The 20,935-nt window shown below is 34.3% G+C and overlaps 1 protein-coding gene across 1 annotated transcript in view; it reads right to left on the bottom strand.

Moving 5' to 3' along the window:
* Positions 1-3,255: 3,255 nt before the first annotated feature.
* The window catches only part of LOC150093465 (uncharacterized), a 57,673-nt gene continuing 39,993 nt past the window's right edge, over positions 3,256-20,935 (bottom strand). Inside the window, exon 2 of the mRNA XM_090413626.1 lies at positions 3,256-7,113. Within this exon, the coding sequence (XP_090269752.1) occupies positions 5,916-7,113 (1,198 nt within the window). The 3' untranslated portion in view covers positions 3,256-5,915. The remainder of the gene's footprint in view (positions 7,114-20,935) is intronic.

A 20,935-nucleotide genomic window follows, 5' to 3' on the forward strand; every position in this document is an offset into this window, starting at 1 on the left:
GCAATGCAGCTACTGTAAGACTTTTATATCTCCATACTTGGGAAGGTTGTTCTCAGTCAAGAAACTGGTAAGTTGAGAAGATTGTTCTCAGTCAAGACAGGAGAAAGAGCTAGGTTTTTCTCTCAAAGAGTAGTGAGTGGAATAATTTGCCCTTAGGGGTAGTGAGTGCATCTAGTGTAAACGAATTTAAGGGAAGGTATGATAGCTGGATTGGGTAATTTACAGTCTCCCTGGATGAGTCCTTGACTCCCTGGAGGTCTCAAATAATAATAATAATACTTGAGTATTTCTGGTCAAATCTCACTACTCTGCCTTTCCACTTTCACACCTTTCGATGGCTTTTTCTATTTCAATTATGGATATGTATTCGTGACTGCATGTCTGTTGAGTGTTTTTAACCATTGTACTTTCATTGTTTGTTTCATTTAGCAATTTTTTTCAAATATAATTAATACTTCAAGGATATGTTTTTTGCCAGTTTTCATATTCCCTTTATCATCTCCAATTAATTTTACAGCACTCTTTCCTCTATTTACGAGCTTCTTCAACCTCTCGAATATCTTGACAATTTCTTGATGTTTATCTTCTGTTCTTCCCAAAGTCTTTCCAAGACTTTTGTTTAGCTAGGTTTACAGTGTTTAGCTTTCTTACATTGGTCTCTGTATTCTTTAAGAGCACAAGCTGACTTATTTGCCAGGGAATTTTGATATGCGTTCTTCTTTTCCTTCACTGCCTATTTAACTTCCTGTATCCACCATGCAGTTCTGATTTTTCTATCGTTGAAAATAACCTCACAAATGCCTCTTTGACTAAACTAATCAGTGTTTTCTTCTGGGGTTTCCACTGAATCTACAAGGTTTGTTTCCTGTTCTCAAACTGTTTCATTTTTCTTAAATAATGTTTATATATTTTAGTCGATAGTTCATATCTCAGAGCTGCTCAAGTTTCATTCGCTTTAAAACTTTCTTACATGTCTTCTTTTCAATAAAATTCAATTTTATCCTGCTCAATATTAACTATGATCACTTAAAATTCGAAATCCTCCGTAAACTCTGGGATGCTCCACAAGGGAGAAAACATCACTATCAACCATAACATACTCAATGAGTCTTTTCTTATTTCTCAACTCTTTCCTCCATGTGAATTTGTGCACATTTTTATGTTGGGAAATTGTGTTGGTAATAACCAGTCCATGTTCTGAGAAAAACTCCAACAAGTATTTGCTATTATTAGCTTTGCTCTTTTCTCCAAATTTTCCTGAAATATTTGCATGTCTGACAATCATTTCCTACTCTCCTATTTAGATCCCCAACAAGGACTAACTTTTCATTTTTCATTGTGTCAGCTGCTTTCTCTAAAGCCTGAAAAATTCCTATGATTCTAACTTAGTTTGACCTTCTCAGGGACCGTAGGCACGAACATGAATGTGTTCCTTAATTCATGCCTATTGAGTGTTTTCCCCCATTGTGCTATCGCTGCTTGTTTCTTTTAGCAATTTTTTCGAAGTGATTACTCCATACTTCAAGGATATCTTTTTTCTCCAGTTTTCATGTCCCCTTTGGATGCTCCTTTTCTTTCATTATAATTGCCTGAATATAACATTTTTATTTATTGTTCAGAAAGATCACACCAATTTTTATCTTTTTTGTTTAAGTCAATCATATTATGTCGATCTAGTTTTTATTTAATTCCTCAGCTAGCTTCATTTCTTTGCATTTAGGCTTCCTATTTTAATACTACCGATTTTGAACTCTGATGATGTTGAATTGGGGTGTTTTATGATTGGTTCTAGTAGCTGAATTTTCGCTCTTTGTCTTGGTTCCCTGGAGAAAACAATTAACTGAGCAATGAGGCAGCCCACATGAAATTCTGTCATATTGTACCATCATTGTATTTGTGGTTTAAGCCAATAAGAATACAAAATGGTCGGTTAAATCCTAAATTGCCAGCCCATCCTCGTTCGTTCAGTTTCCAGGTAGATATCTAACAGGGTGCACCATGAGAAGTTGAGGAATGGGCATTAGGGTAAAAGTCCTGGTTGGTTCTCTGCATTCCTTTAAAGGCTATGTGAAGGTCTCCTCTCAGGTATATGGCTTTGACCCTTAAGTGTCCCTTCATTACAATATTATTACAAAATTTAACGACACTGAAGGTAATTTAATGGGAGATATTAAGTTTGCTGGTAATGCTAATTTGAGAATGACAAGAATAAATAAAACAGACAGAGTTCTTTCAGAATGACTTGAATAAGCCAACATTCTATGAACATTACAACGGAATTTATTTCAATGCTTCAAAAATGTGGAGTTGTGTACTTTCATTTGAAATGGTTCACACTGTATACACTGTCTTCCAATGATTTTCCAGAAACCCTGTAATTTGATTTATGAAACATTCCTGGTTTATTAATAACATAAAATATGGTGTACTGGTACGAACAGTATATCAGTTGAATATAGGGGGTACGGCAAGACGACGTGAACTCAGTTACTTCGAGAGAAGTGTCATCTTGGGGTGTCACATTGGTGGCATGTCCACACATGCCATTGCCATTCAACTTCAGTATCCAAAATCAACGGTTGGCAGTGTGATCAAAAAATTGGGACTTTCTCTCATCACTAGTGCAGGAAAACACCTATGGTGCTTTAATCTCTTGAAAGGAGGGTGTTAAAACGGGTGGCACGCAAAAACAGGTTTCAATCATTTTATTAGGGTTACCAATTAATTTTATAAACTTGGTTATTTTACTCCTAATACCAAGTAAGCAAACAGTTAAGTTTGTGCCTGAAGGTGGTGCAACACCAGGGTAACTCATTGTAAAGGTGGGTAATGCTCTGATCACTATTCTTAATATTTCCCATAATGTAAAACACATCTCACTAAGAGATGTATACTACAATATATTATGGGTGGGCTCACTACCCAGACCAGTTTCAACCTTTATTGAGGTCTCTATTAAAACCTTGGTATTTAGGGTCTAGCTACTCCCTGAGGAGAGCTCAAAAAAGATTGAAACCGGTCTGGGTAGTGACCCAATCCAGAAAAAGTCGAGGAGGAAATACAGGTCTTATTTGGAATTAGAGAATCGACAGTTTGCATGATTTCTTGAACTAATTTGCTTCTTTAGAATGGAATTTCAATATCCCTGGAGAAATTGTCATACCCGAAAGCTATTTATTATAATTTTTTAAAAAGCTTATACATTAAAATGAGTATTTGTTAGAAGCAATTATTTTATTAAAATATTCTCACAACTTCACAAAAATAACTGCATTTTATTAAACGTCATAAAGTGAACCACCTCACCAGAAATTGCTTGGTAAATACAATTTGTAATCACATTATATATGCATAATAAATTTTCTGCAAACCAGATGAATACAATTCTTATTTCACACTAAATAAAATAATAATAATAATAATGAAAATAATAAAGCTAATTAACTAAACTTTTATTCATTTAAAAAATCACTGAAAAAGTCATATTTGATATTTACCATGAAAAAATCTAAAACTCATATACTGAAGTTGAGTACTGCCATATATACTAGCTGCTGCTGTTTCCCAACTTTCATTACTTTTGTGTTCTTTAGTAGTCTGGCGGTCTTTATACATGTGAACTTGTCATGGTTACTAGACGTTAGCATGTAGAAAATTCACCCGAGAATTCTCACAGAAAAATATAATCAGAGTGATCTGAAATATTTTTCATCTTCCTAGTGCTCGTACGAAAAAATAAACTCTTCAAACACTTCTTTGAAACAGCACTTTGTTCTCTTTTCATCGTCAAGTGCGAAGCCATCGATTTAAATAAACATACGAGTAACCGATCGAAGAAATCGCAGGTAGTCAGTCAGGGAAACAGTGTATCCATTCCTTCAAGAGAAGTTTATTTCCAAATTAGTAGCAAAAATTAAGCAAAAAAAAAAAAAAAAATAGGGAACTCTTGAATTGATTTGAAAATCCCTGCTAGTTTTCAGTGGGTTCCCAATACCTCATCTTTATTCAACACATAGAATTAACAATGTCTACAAGAGTTCAATTTTTGCAATATTAAAACCAATACAGCTGGCACTGTTTTCATAAATTTATGATGAATTTTCCTTCAATCAACGTATGATATTTTTAAAACTCAAGTGTCACTAGTAAAAGGAGTGCTACTCACCAAGGTATTAGTTATTTTCGGGGAAAAAATAAACCTATTCACAAGGAATACTTTAAATTAAGCTTAAAAGAAACGACTTAGATAAAAGGAATTGTATAATTGTACATATCAAAGACCACTCATTAGCTATGTTGAATTCTTCAGTGGAACACCAAATGTTACTTAAACGAGAATGTTTTCAGGCACTTTGGATATAAGTGAAACGGTTTCCATCAGTATGTATTCTTTGATGTCTTTTCAGACTCGAACTGTCCAAAAACCTCTAGTTGTAAATTTCACACGAAAAAAGTTTCTCTTGGGTGTGAAAATTTTCGTGTCATTTCAGGTGAGACGAGTCGACAAATTTCTTCTGACAGATTTTGAATGTCAAGGAATAATTTGTGCTGATCCTTTTCATGTGGTTTTTAAGAAGCATTATTGAGAAAATCGTTTCCAACATCTTACAAGGAAAAATTGTTTTTATTGAGATGATAGCATTTTTGGTGCTTTTTTAGGGTCTGCAAAGCCGAAAACGTAGAACTGCACATGGGAAAAGTGAAAGGTTTTCCACCAGTATGCACTCGTAGATGTCTTTTCAAGCTCGAACTGTCTGAAAACTTCTTGCTGCAAATTTCGCATAGAAAAGGTTTCTCACCTGTATGAACTCTTAGTTGTTTTTCCAGATTTGAACTGTCTGAAAACCTCTTGTTGGAATTTTCGAATGGAAAATGTTTCTCTGGTTTGAACTCTTTTGAGTCTTTTCACATTAAACGAGTCGAGGATTTTCTATTGACACACTCCGCATATAAAGGAGCAATCTTTGGTGTGCCATTAAGATAACTTGATTCAGAAAATCCTTTGCCACATATTTTACATGTAAAGCTTTTCATCAATTCGATGGTAGGGTTTTGGTGCTTTTAGGGAATCTCTAGCTGAAAACCTAGAGCAACTGATGGGAGAAGTGAGGGGATTCTCACCAGTGCACTCTTAAACTTTTCAGATTCGAACTGTCTGAAAACTCCGAGTTTCAAATTTCGCATAGAAAAAGGATTCTGACCAGTATGCACTCTTAATGTGTTTTCAGATCCCAACTGTTTGAAAATGCCTTGCTGCAAATTTCGCATAGAAAGGTTTCTAACCAGTATGAACTCTTAGATGTCTTTTTAGACTCGAACTGACTGAAAATTTCTTATGGTAAATTTCACATAGAAAAGGTTTCTTACCAGTGTGCACTCTTAGAGGTGTTTTCAGATCACAACCGTTTGAAAACCTCTTGCAAATTTTGCATAGAAAAGATTTTTCAGCAGTATACACTCTTAGATGTCTTTTCAGACTCGAAATGTCTGAAAACTTCATCCTGCAAATTTCACACAGAAAAGGATTCTCACAAGAATGCACTCCTAAATATCTTCAGATTCGAACTAACTGAACATTTCTTGTTGCAAATTTCGCATAGAAAAGGATTCTCACCGCTACGAACTCTTAGATGTTTTCAGATCCCAACTGTTTGAAAACTTCTTGTTGCATATTTCGCATAAAAAAGGTTTCTCACCAGTATTCATTCTTTGATGACTTTTGATATTCGAACTGAGTGAAAACTATTGTTGCAAATTTCGCCAAGAAAAGGTTTCTCACCAGAATGCACTCTTAGATGACTTTTCAGACTCGAACTATCTGAAAACTTCTTGTTGAAAATTTCGCATAGAAAAGGTTTCTGACCAGTATGAACTCTTATATGATGTTCCAGATTCGAACTGCAAGAAAACATGTTTCAAATTTCGCATAAAAAAGATTTCTCACCAGTATGAACTCTGAGATGCATTTTCAGACTCGAAATGTGTGAAAACCTCTTTTTGCAAATTTTGCATACAAAAGGTTTCTCACCAGTATGCACTCTTAGATGACTTTTCAGACTCGAATTGTTTGGAAACCTCTTGTTGCAAAGTTCGCAAAGAAAAGGTTTCTCACCAGTATGAACTCTTAGATGTGTCTTGAGGTCCGAACTGTATGAACATTTCTTGTTGCATATTTCGCATTGAAAAGGTTTCTCCCCAGCATGCACTGTTAGATGCCTTTTCAGATTCCAATTATATGAAAACTCCTTGCTGCAAATTTCGCAAAAAAAAGGTTTCTCACCAGTATGCACTCTTAGATGACTTTCTAGTTTCGAACTGTATGGAAACAACTTGTTGCAAATTTCGCATAAGAAAGGTTTCACAACAGTATGAACTCTTAGATGTATTTTTAGACTCGAACTGTTTGGAAACCTCTTGTTGCAAATTTCGCATAAAAAAGGTTTCTCACCGGTATGCACTCTTAGATGACTTTTCAGATTCGAACTAACTGAAAATTCCTTGTTGCAAATTTCACATAGAAAAGGTTTCTCACCAGTATGCACTCTTCGATGACTTTTCAGATTCGAACTAATTGAAAATCTCTTGTTGCAAATTTCACATAGAAAAGGTTTCTCACCAGTATGCACTCTTAGATGACGTCTCAGATTCGAACTAATTGAAAATCTCTTGTTGCAAATTTCACATAGAAAAGGTTTCTCACCAGTATGAACTCTTAGATGTTTCTTGAGGTCTGAACTGACTGAAAATTTCTTGTTGCAAATTTTGCATACAAAAGGTTTCTCACCAATATGTGCTCTTAGATGACTTTTCAGACTCGAACTACATGAAAACTCCTTGTTACAAATTTCGCAGAGAAAAGGTTTCTCACCAGTATGAACTCTTAGATGACGTTTCAATTTCGAACCGTATGAAAACCTCTTGTTACAAATTTCGCATGAAAATTGTTTTTGTCCAGTGTGAATTCTTCTTTTGTGTTTTTCCAGGTTAAACGAGTCAAGGCATTTTTCGTGACAGATTTTGAAAGTAAAGGAGCTATGTGTACTGTGCCTTTTCATGCCTTTTATGGGAATGTATAGCCAAAAACCTAGGCAACCATAGGACAAGTGAAAGATTCTCACAAGTATGCACTCTTAGACAGCTAATCACACTCGGTCTGTCTGAAAATCTTGTAGGCAATTTTACATGGAAACGGTTTCTCTTTGAGAACTCTTTCGTAACGTCTCAGGTGACACGAGTTGAAGAATTTCTTGTAACAGATTTCGGATGTAAATGAGTAATATGCCTCTTGATGTGGTTTTTATGATGGAGAATATTGTTTGCCATGAATTTTACATGAAAAACTTGTTCAGTCAGTGCATGAAGATCTTGGTGCATTTTAAGGGAATGTAGAGCTACACAAGATAAAAGGTGTTTTCTTCAGTGTGAAATCTGAGATCTCTTTAAGGTTTTGTCTATAGATATGATTTCCTACAAATTTTTCACACTGAAATGGCTTCTTTCTCATGAACCACTCTGATGTGAAACAAAGGCTTTACTATCACATATTTCACAGGTCAAAGGTTTCTCCAGCAAGTGAACAATATTCGAGGTTTTACTCTATGAGAGAGAGCAAATGTCTTGTAGCATATTTGGGATTAAATTGGCCTCTCATTCATGTGAAGAACATGTTTTAAAAAATGCCATTGAGGAAAATGATTTGTTGCTCACATCACAGGAAACATGCCTTTCTCCACTAGGAACTTTGCAGAATGATTTGTGGTCAGCTGTATTTGGGTTCTGTATATAGGCTGATTTAATTGGGAAATGTTTGTAGTGTTCACAATTTCTCAAATTCAGCTCAAAAGAACTAAAATAGGAAAACCTTTCTTACATTCAGAAAAGTGAAAATGTTTCCCAGTATGAGCCAGTTTTATCTGTGTTTGAAGACAGGACTATAAACAATATGTTATCTTGCATTTTTTCGCAATTGAAAGTGTTCTGATTCATGAAGCACAAGTTTGTATATCTTCAAATAACATAAACTCGAAAACCGCGTCGCATATTTCACATCAACAGATTTTCATTGCAGTTCACTGTAGCCCTGTGCCTCTTCAGGTGTGGAAACAAGTAAAAGGCCTTGCTGTAATTTTCATAAGAAAATAGCTTCTTGACTGAGGGCATTTTCAGATGCTCTTGAAGATTTGCTGAAAAGAAATTCTTCTGATATGTCGTACAGAAGGAATGTTTTTCCTTCTTCGACGTTCATTTTCTGATGCTTTTTAGGTCATCACAATGATGAAAGGTTTCCGACATTTTTAACATGACTGTTTATCCCTGCAATCTGTTATTGTTCGACTGCTCTGAATCATCTCGTGAGTTCTGATCTTTTAAAGGATTTGTGGCTTACTTTGCACATAGATTTTTTTATCCGATTGAATGTGCATGTTCTGATGTCAGTTTAGATTATTCTGATAAAAAAAATACAATTTGGATGACGAACAAACGAAACACTTTTCCCGATTTTCATCTTAGTTAAGATATTTCAATAGGAAATTTGATTGAGCCATCTTCACTGTTACAGGAGAATTACTGATTGTGTTTTGAATTTGTGTCATCAATTCCATTCCCATTTTGATGGTTTTCCATTATGCTTCTAGAAGTGGAACCTACTAAGAATTATTTGATTTTTATTTCAGAAATACAGCATGAAATGCTTTCTACAACTTAAGTCTTCACACATAGATGCTTATCAGCTTGGTTTTAATGGATTAGTAGACAAAATGTCTCATGCAGTAACACTATTCACAATCTGTAAAGAAAAATTATGTAATTAATGCTAAATTAAAACCATTTAGTAAATAAAATATTCTAAATATTATCTAACATTTAATCACAATTAATATATGAATTTTCATCTAGAAATTTAATATTTGTAATGAATAGTTGAAACAAAAACAACGGTAAAACGTTCATTGGAAATAACAGAGTATTATCGCTCTTAAAATGATTGTTTTAACAAACCTGATTTTGTTTGCCAAATGCATCATGACAAAATAATAACTAAGCAAAGAGCCATGTGTGCCATATTATATTCTGAAGATGTCCTCAGGAATAACTCCGAGGATGAATTTAGATATGAACGTATTCCTTGCACACATGGACACTGTAAAATAATGGTCAGTTTGAAAATAGCTTTTCAATCTGGGGGTGAATTTCTTAAAAAATACCACTTTATTCAGTTGGTTGTGTGTGTGTCAGTTATTATTAGACGAGCAATTGAGATTTAGTTGTAGTTAGCATGAACAGCCATTCTTCTGTTGAGATTATTCTTTGTTCTTATTTCTTTGGATTTCCTACTCTACATCATTCTACGGGATAATCCTTGTGGAAATACAGAGATTCCTCCAGATCACCCTATTTCTGGCTTTCCTCTTCCGCCTAAGGTTAACACTTCCTCTAACATGTATTTCAGCTGTCCTCTTCTTCTTTTCTCGGATTCTCTCTTTCCATCCCGTTTATAATCCATTCATTGTCTCCTCATGTGTGTCAGAAGATGACTGTCTTCAATACTCGACTCTTATTTCTTGCAATATTTATTTGTTAGTTTTCTTTTCTCCATATCTTCACTAAGTTTACTTGGATTAAATGATTTTTTTCTTTAATACTTATTTTGCCATACTAATTCCTCTTAGTATTTTCAGCATGCATCTTCCATCATCTTGGATAATTCCTCGAAGATATGAGTGATTTTACTTGGTCATTATTTTTGCCTGTAATGACAATTATTTTATATTCCTTTTTATATTTTATTTATTTATTTTTTGACACTCAAAGTTTATTTTAGTTTTTGTATTATTTTATAGAGTTAATTGGCGGTGGACGTTGATCAATCAACATCCTCCGCCCGCACCAAATTTCCGAGTGTTGGAAGCTCCACAACATAAAAATTAGGTCACGACTCCGAACAATAAGCGATAACACAAGGGCCTCAAAGGCAGATACTGCCCAACACTTATCCCGAAATGTTCCGATGACGATAACACGATCGAAACGGCTCGCACCCAGTTAACGCTCTCCTCCTCTCCTGTTTTCGCATAAAACCCTTCTCCAAGAAAGGCGCCCTTAAATATAATATTATATATATATATATATATATATATATATTTAATTTAAAAAAAATGGTTTTCTAATTAATTTTCCCACCATGCCTCAAAACCCCCTCTCACCTTTCATAACACCCCCCCCCCCCCTTTTAACAGCTTAACAGCAGAAGTACGGAAAACGAAGACATCCTAACATCCAAACAAGGTGTATGCAAAATTCCTTCCTCTATTAGTCTGCATATACCTTTAAAATACCTGCATAATACCCTAAGGATTCTTGAGTGAAAAGCCAATGTTCTTAAAATAACAGACACCCCTAAACAAGAACAGACTAAAATAGCTGTAAAAATAATAATTACTATTTATTTTATCTTGCTCTACTACGATGTATGAAAATATGCATGCCATGTCCTAATGTTTACATATTGAGATCTACTGCTGCTGGTCAAAAACAACTCTTTTTGCTTTTATGAACAAGACCTTAAACTGCATTACATGCTTATTTCAAAGCTAATTTTAAAATATCACAAAACTGTATTCAGTAGTATTTCAAATGAACTTGTAGTTGTAAAACGAAACAAAATGTCATTATTGTTATTTCTAGAGTGCTCATTTCAATAACACCATTACTTCACCGTTGTAAAATAACCTTTGTGAGTGAAAGCAATATATATATGTATATGAAGGAATTATCTGAGACATATGCAATTGATTAAAATTTCGCTTGTTTTGAAGTATTCAACCCCCCCCCCCCCTGTTTCATCGAGCTGCCACAACCACGCATAGTAAATGTATCATAAATATCTACATTCCTCAGTATGTACATTTCACAGTATGTTCAATTCACATTTGATATGATTGAAGATTTTCGTGTTATTATCTATAAAGCGAAGTCGTCAAAGTTCATCCTTCAGACAATGTACTAATTTTGATTTTTAATAAAAATGAAATAACATAAGCTAGAAATTCGACAGCCCATTTTCTTTTCTTTTTTTCTTCAAAATACAATACAACAAATAATTATCTTGAATTACGTTCTTCGAGAACAAATAAAATGTACAGTTGACTACACAAAATTAGCACATAAAATTCAAAATGACATTCGTTTTTTCAAGGTAATGCAATATTCAAGTGAATAAAGTATGCAAGGTTCTCTTATTTTGTCCTAGCATTAAAACTTGTGCAATAAAAGGAAAAAACAAAAATAATTTCTATATTTTTTGTGTATCCCATATAAGTAAAAGTCCAGTTAACCAGCATGAACAAAATCGTGATTCTTGTTATTGGCAAATGAGCCACAGCAATAATCAAGAATTCTCTTCAGCATGAGAGTTTATCGCACATTCAAATGAACATGACGTCCACATTGCATTTCTTATACCTGTTCTTTCAATAGAGCATGCATCATATCCAGATTTTGCTGGACGTATATAGATGTTCTGACCTGTTGGGAGGTTAACATATGTATTTTTCCAAGTACACATTTTTTAATAAAAAACAAAATGTAAAAAAAAAAAAAAATACAAGTAATTCTCACTTTATGAATTTCTGCTTAACGTATTTTTTTCTGTACCCATTTTTTTGGATTGGAATTTTTTATTTTAAATTGTGTGAGGCAAAGGAAATTAGGAGCATGTATAGGGAAATATACATTATATAATGATGAACTTCTCTAAATCCTACCTACACCTCATCGTGGCAGAGGTGAACAGGAAATGTAGGTGAAGTATGTTGGAAGCATGGTCTTTCAGAAGGGCCAGCCTAGGCATGAAGGCTACATCAATATTCCCTGCTAATGAGGGAGGCATCTGGTCACTGGAAAACCGTCATTGGACGTAAAACAATATTGTTCAAGAAACCAAGCCAAATATGAATCAGATGGGAAAATTGGACATCAATGGGAAACATAAAAGGAAAAAAATATGATACGCAGTAATAAAACTAGCAAAATGGAATTCAAGAGCAATTAATGGAAAAGAAGAAGTTATTCAAGAAACAACCCAAAGAAACATGAAAATATGCAGCATAACAGAAACAAAAAAAAAAAAAAAAAAAAAAAAGGAAATCGAATCGAATAATGAACATACAAAGCATATACAGCGGAGTAAAAAAAAAAAAAAAAAAAAAAAAAATAGAACTGAAGCCGGAATACAAATAGCAATACATAAATAGTTAATATTATTAGTCAGGATAAAAACATAGAGGTAAAATGAATATAACTACAGTATATGCTCCAGCACCTTCCAGAAGAAGGAAGAAAAGAAAAACAGAAGCTTTTTTATGAGGACACACAACAAATAGTACAAGAAATAAAACCAAATGCAAAATTAATTATAATGGGTGACAAATGCAAGAATAGGATATATACAAATAAATGAATTATGCAAAGATTTAATGAAGAAACAATAATCCAGAAACACTGATACAATTCTGTGGAAATAAAAGTTAAAAATAAAGAATACATTTTATCAGCAAAAAACAGCATAAAATAACATTTAGAAACATGAGAGAACAAGAATGAATAATAGATTATATTATATGCAATAAAGTAATACACCCATCAAAAATAGAAGATATTACAGTGTCAACATCAGCAGAAATTGAAGTGACCATTACCTGCTAATATGTAAACTAAGACTTTACAAGAAATAGGTAAAATAAAATTTAAAGTGGAATTATTAAAAGAAGAAAGCATAAAAACATTATACTACAATAGATTAAAACAAAAGTTCCAATATAACTCACTAAGCAGTGTACAACATGTAGAAGATAAGCAAAAAAAATTTAATACAAATTTAACTGAAATAGTGCATTTTTGGAAATTATGGAGACAACTACCGTGTTTGAATAAAAACTTTAGTTTACTATTACTAAAATTTTACAATTCGACGTTTCGACCTTTATGTCAAGGTCATCTTCTGGAGCGTACAAATATACACAGGAAACAAGCTATACTACAATCATACTGGTTCGTTAAAGACACTGACTAACCGCTACCACAATTGTTGGCCAGACCTCTGTTGGGAAAAAAAAAAAAAAAAAAAATATATATACATCAATGCTAGAGAATAAATCAACTGGAAAAGCACCTGCTCCTTACACCGCACAAAAACATGGTACGAAAGAAAATTTAAAGAATCCTGCGAAATCCTGATAAACCACCCAAATATCAACAATAAAGATGGTATGAAAATTCCAAGGATCTGGATGGCACACATTCAGCCAACCTAATTTGAAAGATTCAACGTAAGTCAGGACTCTAGCCAATCTGCTATTATTAGAAACCATTCAACTTCAACTGGCTGGAATGATGTTAATATATGTATATAGTAGACAACACAAATAACAGGACTCTAGCGTTGATGTATAATTTTTTTTTTTTTTTTTTTTTCACCAGAGGTCAGGCCAACAATTGTGGCAGCGGTTAGTCAGTGTCTTTAACGAACCAGTATGATTGTAGTATAGCTTGTTTCCTGTGTATATTTGTACGCTCCAGAAGATGACCTTGACATAAAGGTCGAATTGTAAAATTTTAGTAATAGTAAACTAAAGTTTTTATTCAAACACGGTAGTTGTCTCCATAATTTCCAAAAATGCATTCGGATCACCGTGCAAGCCTAAAAGAAAGGATTAACTGAAATAGCAACAGAAGTATTAGGGGTAAAAATAAAATAAACAAATAAAAAAAAATTAAGAATATGGTCTCCATGGTTTAATGAAGAAAGAAAAATATTAATGAAAGAAAAATATCTACAAATGAAAACAACAAATGAAAATTGGAACTAATATAAGGGAAATAAGAACAGAAGTTAATCAAAAGAAAATAGAAAGTAAAAATCAATTTTGGGAATCATATACAAAAGAACTTGAGTATGATTTTTATGGTATACAGAAATAAATGAGGAGATTTATTAACACACAAAAGAAAGAAGAAACAGAATATATCCCAATATTAAAAGTAGAAATAGAAGAATTAGAAAATTATTTTAGGGATGTTAAAGGGTCAGAGCTGTATAACAGAGAAGATAGCTCCACATAGCCTTTAAAGGAATGCAGAGAACTGACCAGGGCTTCTGACCTAATGCTGAATCCTCACCTTTGCATGGTGCGCCCTGTTGGGTATATACCTGGATACTGAATGAATGAGGATGAGCTGACAATTTGGGATTTAGCTGACCAAATTGTATTTGGCTTAAACCAAAATACGAAATGATGGTATGTGACAAAATTTCATACCAGCTGAGGCGTGGCCTGGCTAAACAAGGTCCCCATTGTTCTTGCCAGGGAACCAGTGCGAACAGCAAAAAGTCAGCTACTGGAACAAATCTGAAAACACACCCCAACTCAACATCACCAGAGTTAAAGTCGATACTATCAACACAAAAAGCCTGAATTGCAAAGAAATGGAGCTAGCTGAGGAATTAAATAAGTACCAGATCAACATAGTAGAGGTGACTGAAACAAAAAAGACAAAAACTGGTGAGATCTTTCTGAGCAATAAATATGAAATGTTATATTCAGGCAATGACAATCAAGGAAAAGAAGAAGTAACCATAGTACTCAACACTAAATATGAGGCTAATCTTCTTGAGTGACAGGCAGTCTCAAGTAGAGTGATGTGGGCAAATATCAGAATGGGGAACTGGACAATGAGACTTATTTGTGCCTATGATCCCACAGAAGGTTCTACTAAGGTAGAAGTGGAGGAATTTTTTGAGGCTTTAGAGAAAGCAACTCATATTGAAAAAGGAAAAGTTGGTCCTTGTTGGGGATCTAAATAGCAGAGTAGGAAATGATTGTCAGACATACAAAAATATTTTGGGAAAATTTGGAGAAAAGAGCAAAGCTAATAATAATGGCAAATACCTGTTGGATTTATGCTCAGGACATGGACTTCTTATTACTAACACCATGTTCCAACATAAAAATGTGCACAAATTCACATGGAAAGAAGAGGCAAGGAATAAGAAAAGTCTCATTGACTATTTTATTGATGATAGTGATGTTTTCTCCCTCGCGCAGGACACAAGAGTGTACAAAGGATTTGAAATTGGAAGTAATTACTATTTAGTCTTGAGCAGGATAAAATTGAATTTCTTATTGAAAACAATAACATGTAAGAAAGTTTTAAAACAAACAAAAGTTGAGCAGCTCTCAGATGTGAATTGTACACTAAAATACAGAAAGAATATTGAACAAAAAATGAAAGAGTTTGAGAACAGGAACCAAACCTTGGAGATTCAGTGGCAGGCATTGAAGAAAACCCTGACTGATTCAGCCAGAGAAGCACGTGGTGAGGTTGTGTGCAAGCATAGAAAAATCAGAACTCCATGGTGGACGCAAGAAGTTAAAGAGGCAGTGAAGGAAAAGAAGAAAGCAAATCAAAGGTTCCTGGAAAATAAGTCAGCTTGTGCTTTTAGAGAATACAGAGACAAATGTAAGAAAGCTAAATGCTGTGTAAAACTAGCTAAACAAAAGTCATGGGAAGAACAGAAGATAAACTTCAAGAAGTTGGCAAGATATTCTGGAGGAAGTTGAAGAAGCTTAGAAGTGGAGGAAAGAGTGCTGTAAAAGGAGTTAGAGATGATAACGAGTGAAAAAGATATCCTTAAAGTATGGAATAATTACTTCAAAAAACTGCTAAATGAAACAAGCTGTGATAGCACAGTGGTAAAAAACACTCATCAGGCATACAGTCAAGACTAACATATACATACTTGAAATAGAAATAGCCATCAAAGGTTTGAAATGTAGAAAAGGAGCAGGAGTAGATGATATTCAACCAGAAATGCTGAAGTATAATGGTATAAAAGTCTTACAGCGGCTGCACTGCTTAGTTCAGAAGGCCTGGACAGGGGGACATTTTCCCGATGATTGGAGTCGAGCTCTCATAGTACAGATATATATAAAAAGCGAAATAAAACCAAATGCGAGAATTACAGAGGTATTTCCCTACTGAGTGTTCCCGGTAAGATTTATGCAAGTATACTTGAGAAACGGTTGAGAAGAATTGTGAAATAAAAGCTGGATTCAAGCCAAATAGAGGCTCTCAGGATCAGATAGTCACTTTACGACAAATAGTTGAGAAACCATGGGAATATAACAAAGATCTGTATTTAAGTTTTGTCAATCTGAAAAAGGCATATGAAAAGGTGCGACAATATTGAATAGAGAAGCTATTGAATATTCATGAGGAGTTGGGTAATGACCGAAAGAATGCGGACACGAATCCAAGCGGCTGAAATGAGGTTCCTTCGAGGGGTTCCGGGACTGACCAGACTAGACAGAGTCAGAAGCTCTGCAATTCGGGAAGACCTCAATACTCAACCGCTGCTTCTCCGTGTTGAGAGATCCCAGTTACGTTGGTATAGGCACCTGGTCAGAATGCCACAAGGGAGGCTCCCTCAGCAGGCCCTCTTTGCCAAGCCAGAGGGTGGGAAGCCACGGACTCAATGGAAAGATTATATCCAAAACCTTGGATGGACACATTTGGGAATCCCACCAGAACACCAGAGCTTGGTGGCAGAGGATCATGACCACTGGAAGTTCGTCTTGCAGCTGTTGCCACCAAAACCCAATTAGGAAAGGTGGGCCTTGAAGATGTATGTATACTACATACATCTTCATTTTATTTTTTAAGTAAAACATTAATTCGAATATTCTAAAATGTTATTTTTCTTGCTTTTTTGTTCACAAAATCGTCGTCACATTGTCGAAGTCTATTTCATCACTCAGTTGCTGTTTTATAGACAGTAAGGCAAGATTTGATAAATGCCAGAAAAAGGTGCTGCCAAAGGTGGATCTCTCCCCAGCCCCAGCTATGCCTCTGTAACTTAGTGGTCTGCAGAATTATTTTAGGCATTTTACTGGTCCTTGGTATTAGAAAGGTTGAGAAACGCTGCCTTAGACAATAGAAGTATAAGATCTGATAATGTAATAGGCTGATTCAGAGGAAAACTATAGATAGGAAGTTAGTAATGATGTAAATTTTTCATGTAGTACTATCACATCCTGTACACCCCTTGAGGGTACATGGTGGGAATTTGATGATGATGTTGAAAATTATTTTAAAAAACTTTATAAATAAATAGTTGAAATAAAAGTAGAACTAGGTAAACAAACCAAGAAGAAGAAATAAATACAACGGAGATAAAAATTGAAAATGCAATTAAAAAACCGAAGTGGTGGAAATCACCAGGTGTGAATAATATCAATAATGAATTATTAAAAATGGTAAAGAAATTATAACTCAGAGTTTAGATATACAATCAAATAATAAAAACAAAAAAGATTCCTGTAGAATGAAAAAAAAAAAAAAAAAAAGTATAATACCAATATTTAAGGAGATTAAAAAAAAAACAAAAACCAGAAAATTATCTTCTTTTCTGCTCATGGCATGATGAGTTCCTCAGAGACTAATCTTTGCCAATTTTAACACGCTGCTGTCTTTTTATTAAGTGTCATTATGGAGTTGAAGTGGTGCTTTCTTTAATGTTGTCAATCCATTTCGTTCTTGGTCTTCCTCTGCTGAACTTCCTTCTACCATTTAATATTATGTTTGGTATTCTGGGGTTCATTCTATAAACATGTCCAAACCATCTTAATGGTCTTTTTAGTACACTAATTATTGTTTATTTAAAGTTAAGTTTGACTCTGACTTTTTCATTTGTTTCTCTTTCTGTGCAGTTGGTTCTATTCATTTTTCTTAGGCATTTCATTTCAAAAGCATTGAGTTTATCCATTTCTTTTTTATTAAGATCCAACATTCTGAGCGATTGAGTACTCTGGGAATTATCATTGTATTATATATCTTTAATTTGAGTTCTTCTTAATCTTTTATTGTTTCATATTTTTTTTACAGTCTGCCCATGTTATCCATTCATTATTGATTCGGCGTTTTATAGTTTAGAAATAGTCTAGATCAGTGGTCGACAACCTTTTTAATATGAAGTGCGTAATACTGCTGGGTTATGATGCTCGCGTGTGTAGTGTTGCCAACTCCTCCTGATTTAAATAATTAAACTTAAAATTACAACTGGAATGAATGGTTTTGAAATGTCTTTCTATATTACTTTTTTTTTTTTTTAGAAATAGCCACACTATTGTTTATTATATAATAAACAAATACAAAAATACGTTGTAAAAACGAGGTAAATAAAATAAAACAATGTTAAAATTTGAAATCTCATTTTTCTTAAAAACAACTACTGTATATTATCGCGTATAATGCGAAAAATTTATGGTAAAAAATACTACTTAAAGTTAGGGGTTCGCATTATGTGCGGATCCTAAAAAAATATAACATCTTATTAGACTTGCACACACAATATATACTACCTAATGCCTATGCAACCAAATTTACTTGACTCGCTCGCATTCGGCGACCGAGCGCGCATTGTATCTGCGCATGCGCTCTCCATCGCCGAATGATAGAGCACAGTTAGGTATATCGGTTTAACCACAGTTCATTTTAAATATTATTTGTTAAACAAACCTAGCCTGAAAATGAGCCAACAGAAACATAAACGTTCATATTTTGAAGCAGGATTTAAATTGCGTGTCGTGCAGTTTGCAGAAGAACATAATAACAGTGTTGCTATGAGAGAATTTGATGTAGCAGAGAGTAATCTTAAACTTTGGCATAAGCAAAAAGACAGTCTTGAAAAAATCCCCAAAACGAAATGTGCCCGTTGTGGAGATGTAGCATCCTTTCCAGAACTCGAAGAAGAGCTAAATGAATGGATTTTGATGCAACGACAAGATGGCATTATAGTCACAAGAATAGCAATTCGTTTTTGAGCTCTACAACTCAAGAATGGTAAATTCAAGGGCACACCAGGTATTTCATCTATTTTTGCTTCGCCTGGGTGGTGCAACAGATTTATGGAATGCAAAATATTAACATTACGACACCAAACAAAAATTGCGCAGAAGTTACCAAAGCACCTTGAAGAAAAAGTGCCGTCCTTCCATAAATTTATCATAAAATTACGGAAGTGTCACAGATATGAACTTTACCAAATTGGCAATATGGATGAGACGCCCATGTACTTTGATATGCCTGGGAATCTAACAGTAAACTCAGTTGGTGAAAAGGGTGTCTTCATAAAAACAACCAGTCATGAAAATCGCATTTTACTGTTGTTTTAGCATGCATGGCAGACGGAACCAAATTAAAGCCAACAGTGATATTTAAAAGGAAGAAAATTCCGAAGCATATGAAATTTCCACCAGGTGTAATTGTTCACACCAATCAGAAAGGTTGGATGGATGAAGGTGTACAATTGTGACTGGATCAAGTATGGAACATACATCCAGGTAGCTTGTTACGTCAACAAAGCATGCTAGTCTGGGATATGTTCCGGGCACATTAAACAGAGGCAAGCAAAGGAAAAGCACGTGAGCTACGTACAGACCTAGCAATCATACCAGGTGGTCTAACTTCCATTTTGCAGCCACTTGATGTCAGCTTGAATAAGCCATTTAAAGATCACTTACGTGAAAAATGGAGAGAATGGATGTCATCTGGTTTGGTGAAGATGACAAAGGGTGGAAATTTTCAGAAGCCTGAGATCACCTTAGTCACCAGTTAGGTTAAAGAAGCATGGGATTCGGATACCATCTGAAATGATTCAATGCTCATTTCTTAAATGCGGAATAAGTAATTCAATGGATTGATAGGAAGATCGCGTCATATAGAAAGTGAGGATGATGCAGAACAAATTGGACAGCAGGAAGAAGATGACACTGATGATGCATTCCCTACAGATGAATTTATAAATGAAATGTTTGACGACTCAAAAGATGAAGAAGAATTTAAAGGATTTTGACATTTTGTTTTAAACTAAATATTTCTTTCATTAATTCGTATTGTATTTTGACATTTTGTTTTAAAACAAATATTTCTTTCGTTAATTCGTATTGTATTATTGTTATGGAACAAGATTAGCAGATCGCATTATACGTGGACATTGCATTTTAGGGCTAGTTTACAAACAAAATTTCTAGTTCACATTATACGTGGATCGCATTATATGCGATAATATACGGTAATCACAGAATTTCTAAGCCTGAAATGAGAGAAAAAAATGACTGTGTCATGAGCCCTCCTAATTTTAAGATGTGCTTTACATTTATGGAAAATATTAAGGAAAGAGGTCTGAAGCTTGCTCCACTTTTAACTACAAGTTGCCCATAAGGCACTATTTATGTTTGCACCTGCTGAAACTTTTAGTTTCTATATATTCAGCACGAAACTCATGTACTTTCTATATTCGGCTATGAAATAACGTTGGATTCAATATTCACTTAATTTGTACCATTGTATATTATATTTGCAGTATTTTTTCTTTATGTTTTCTTACATACTATGAATGTACCTCTCAGATATACTACGATCTACGCTGCAAGCTCCAAAGCAGTTCACAATAATTTCTCTGAGGGCGCACTAAAAATTCACTGCTGGCACATGGTGCCTGCAGGCACTGTGTTGCCAACCTCTGGTCTAGATCTTCAGTGATCATTCATCATAGGTAATGGAACTGCTCTACAGTATTTTTCCTATTTTTATTTGGATTGCTTCCCTTTTTCTCCCTATTTCCATTATTTCTATTTTACTAAAATTGATTTCCGTATCATATTTGTTACTTGTTTAATGTAGCATGGTCAGGATATTTTCTAATTTTTCTTGGCTGACTGTAGTGTGCCATCAGCATAATGAGTTTGTTTCCGTTTATTGAATCTAAAGCTTGTTTGAAGTTGATAAAACAGCAGTAGAGTTTTTTTATTTTTGTCTCTCATAAGATCTGTTAATATATTTAATGTAAAAATTGCATTTATTGTGCTTCTCCTAT

This window comes from Typopeltis vanoorti, chromosome 24, assembly GCF_054136105.1.
Source record: "Typopeltis vanoorti isolate ZY-2024b chromosome 24, IOZ_Tvanoo_1.0, whole genome shotgun sequence".
Taxonomy (NCBI): Eukaryota; Metazoa; Arthropoda; class Arachnida; order Uropygi; family Thelyphonidae; genus Typopeltis; species Typopeltis vanoorti.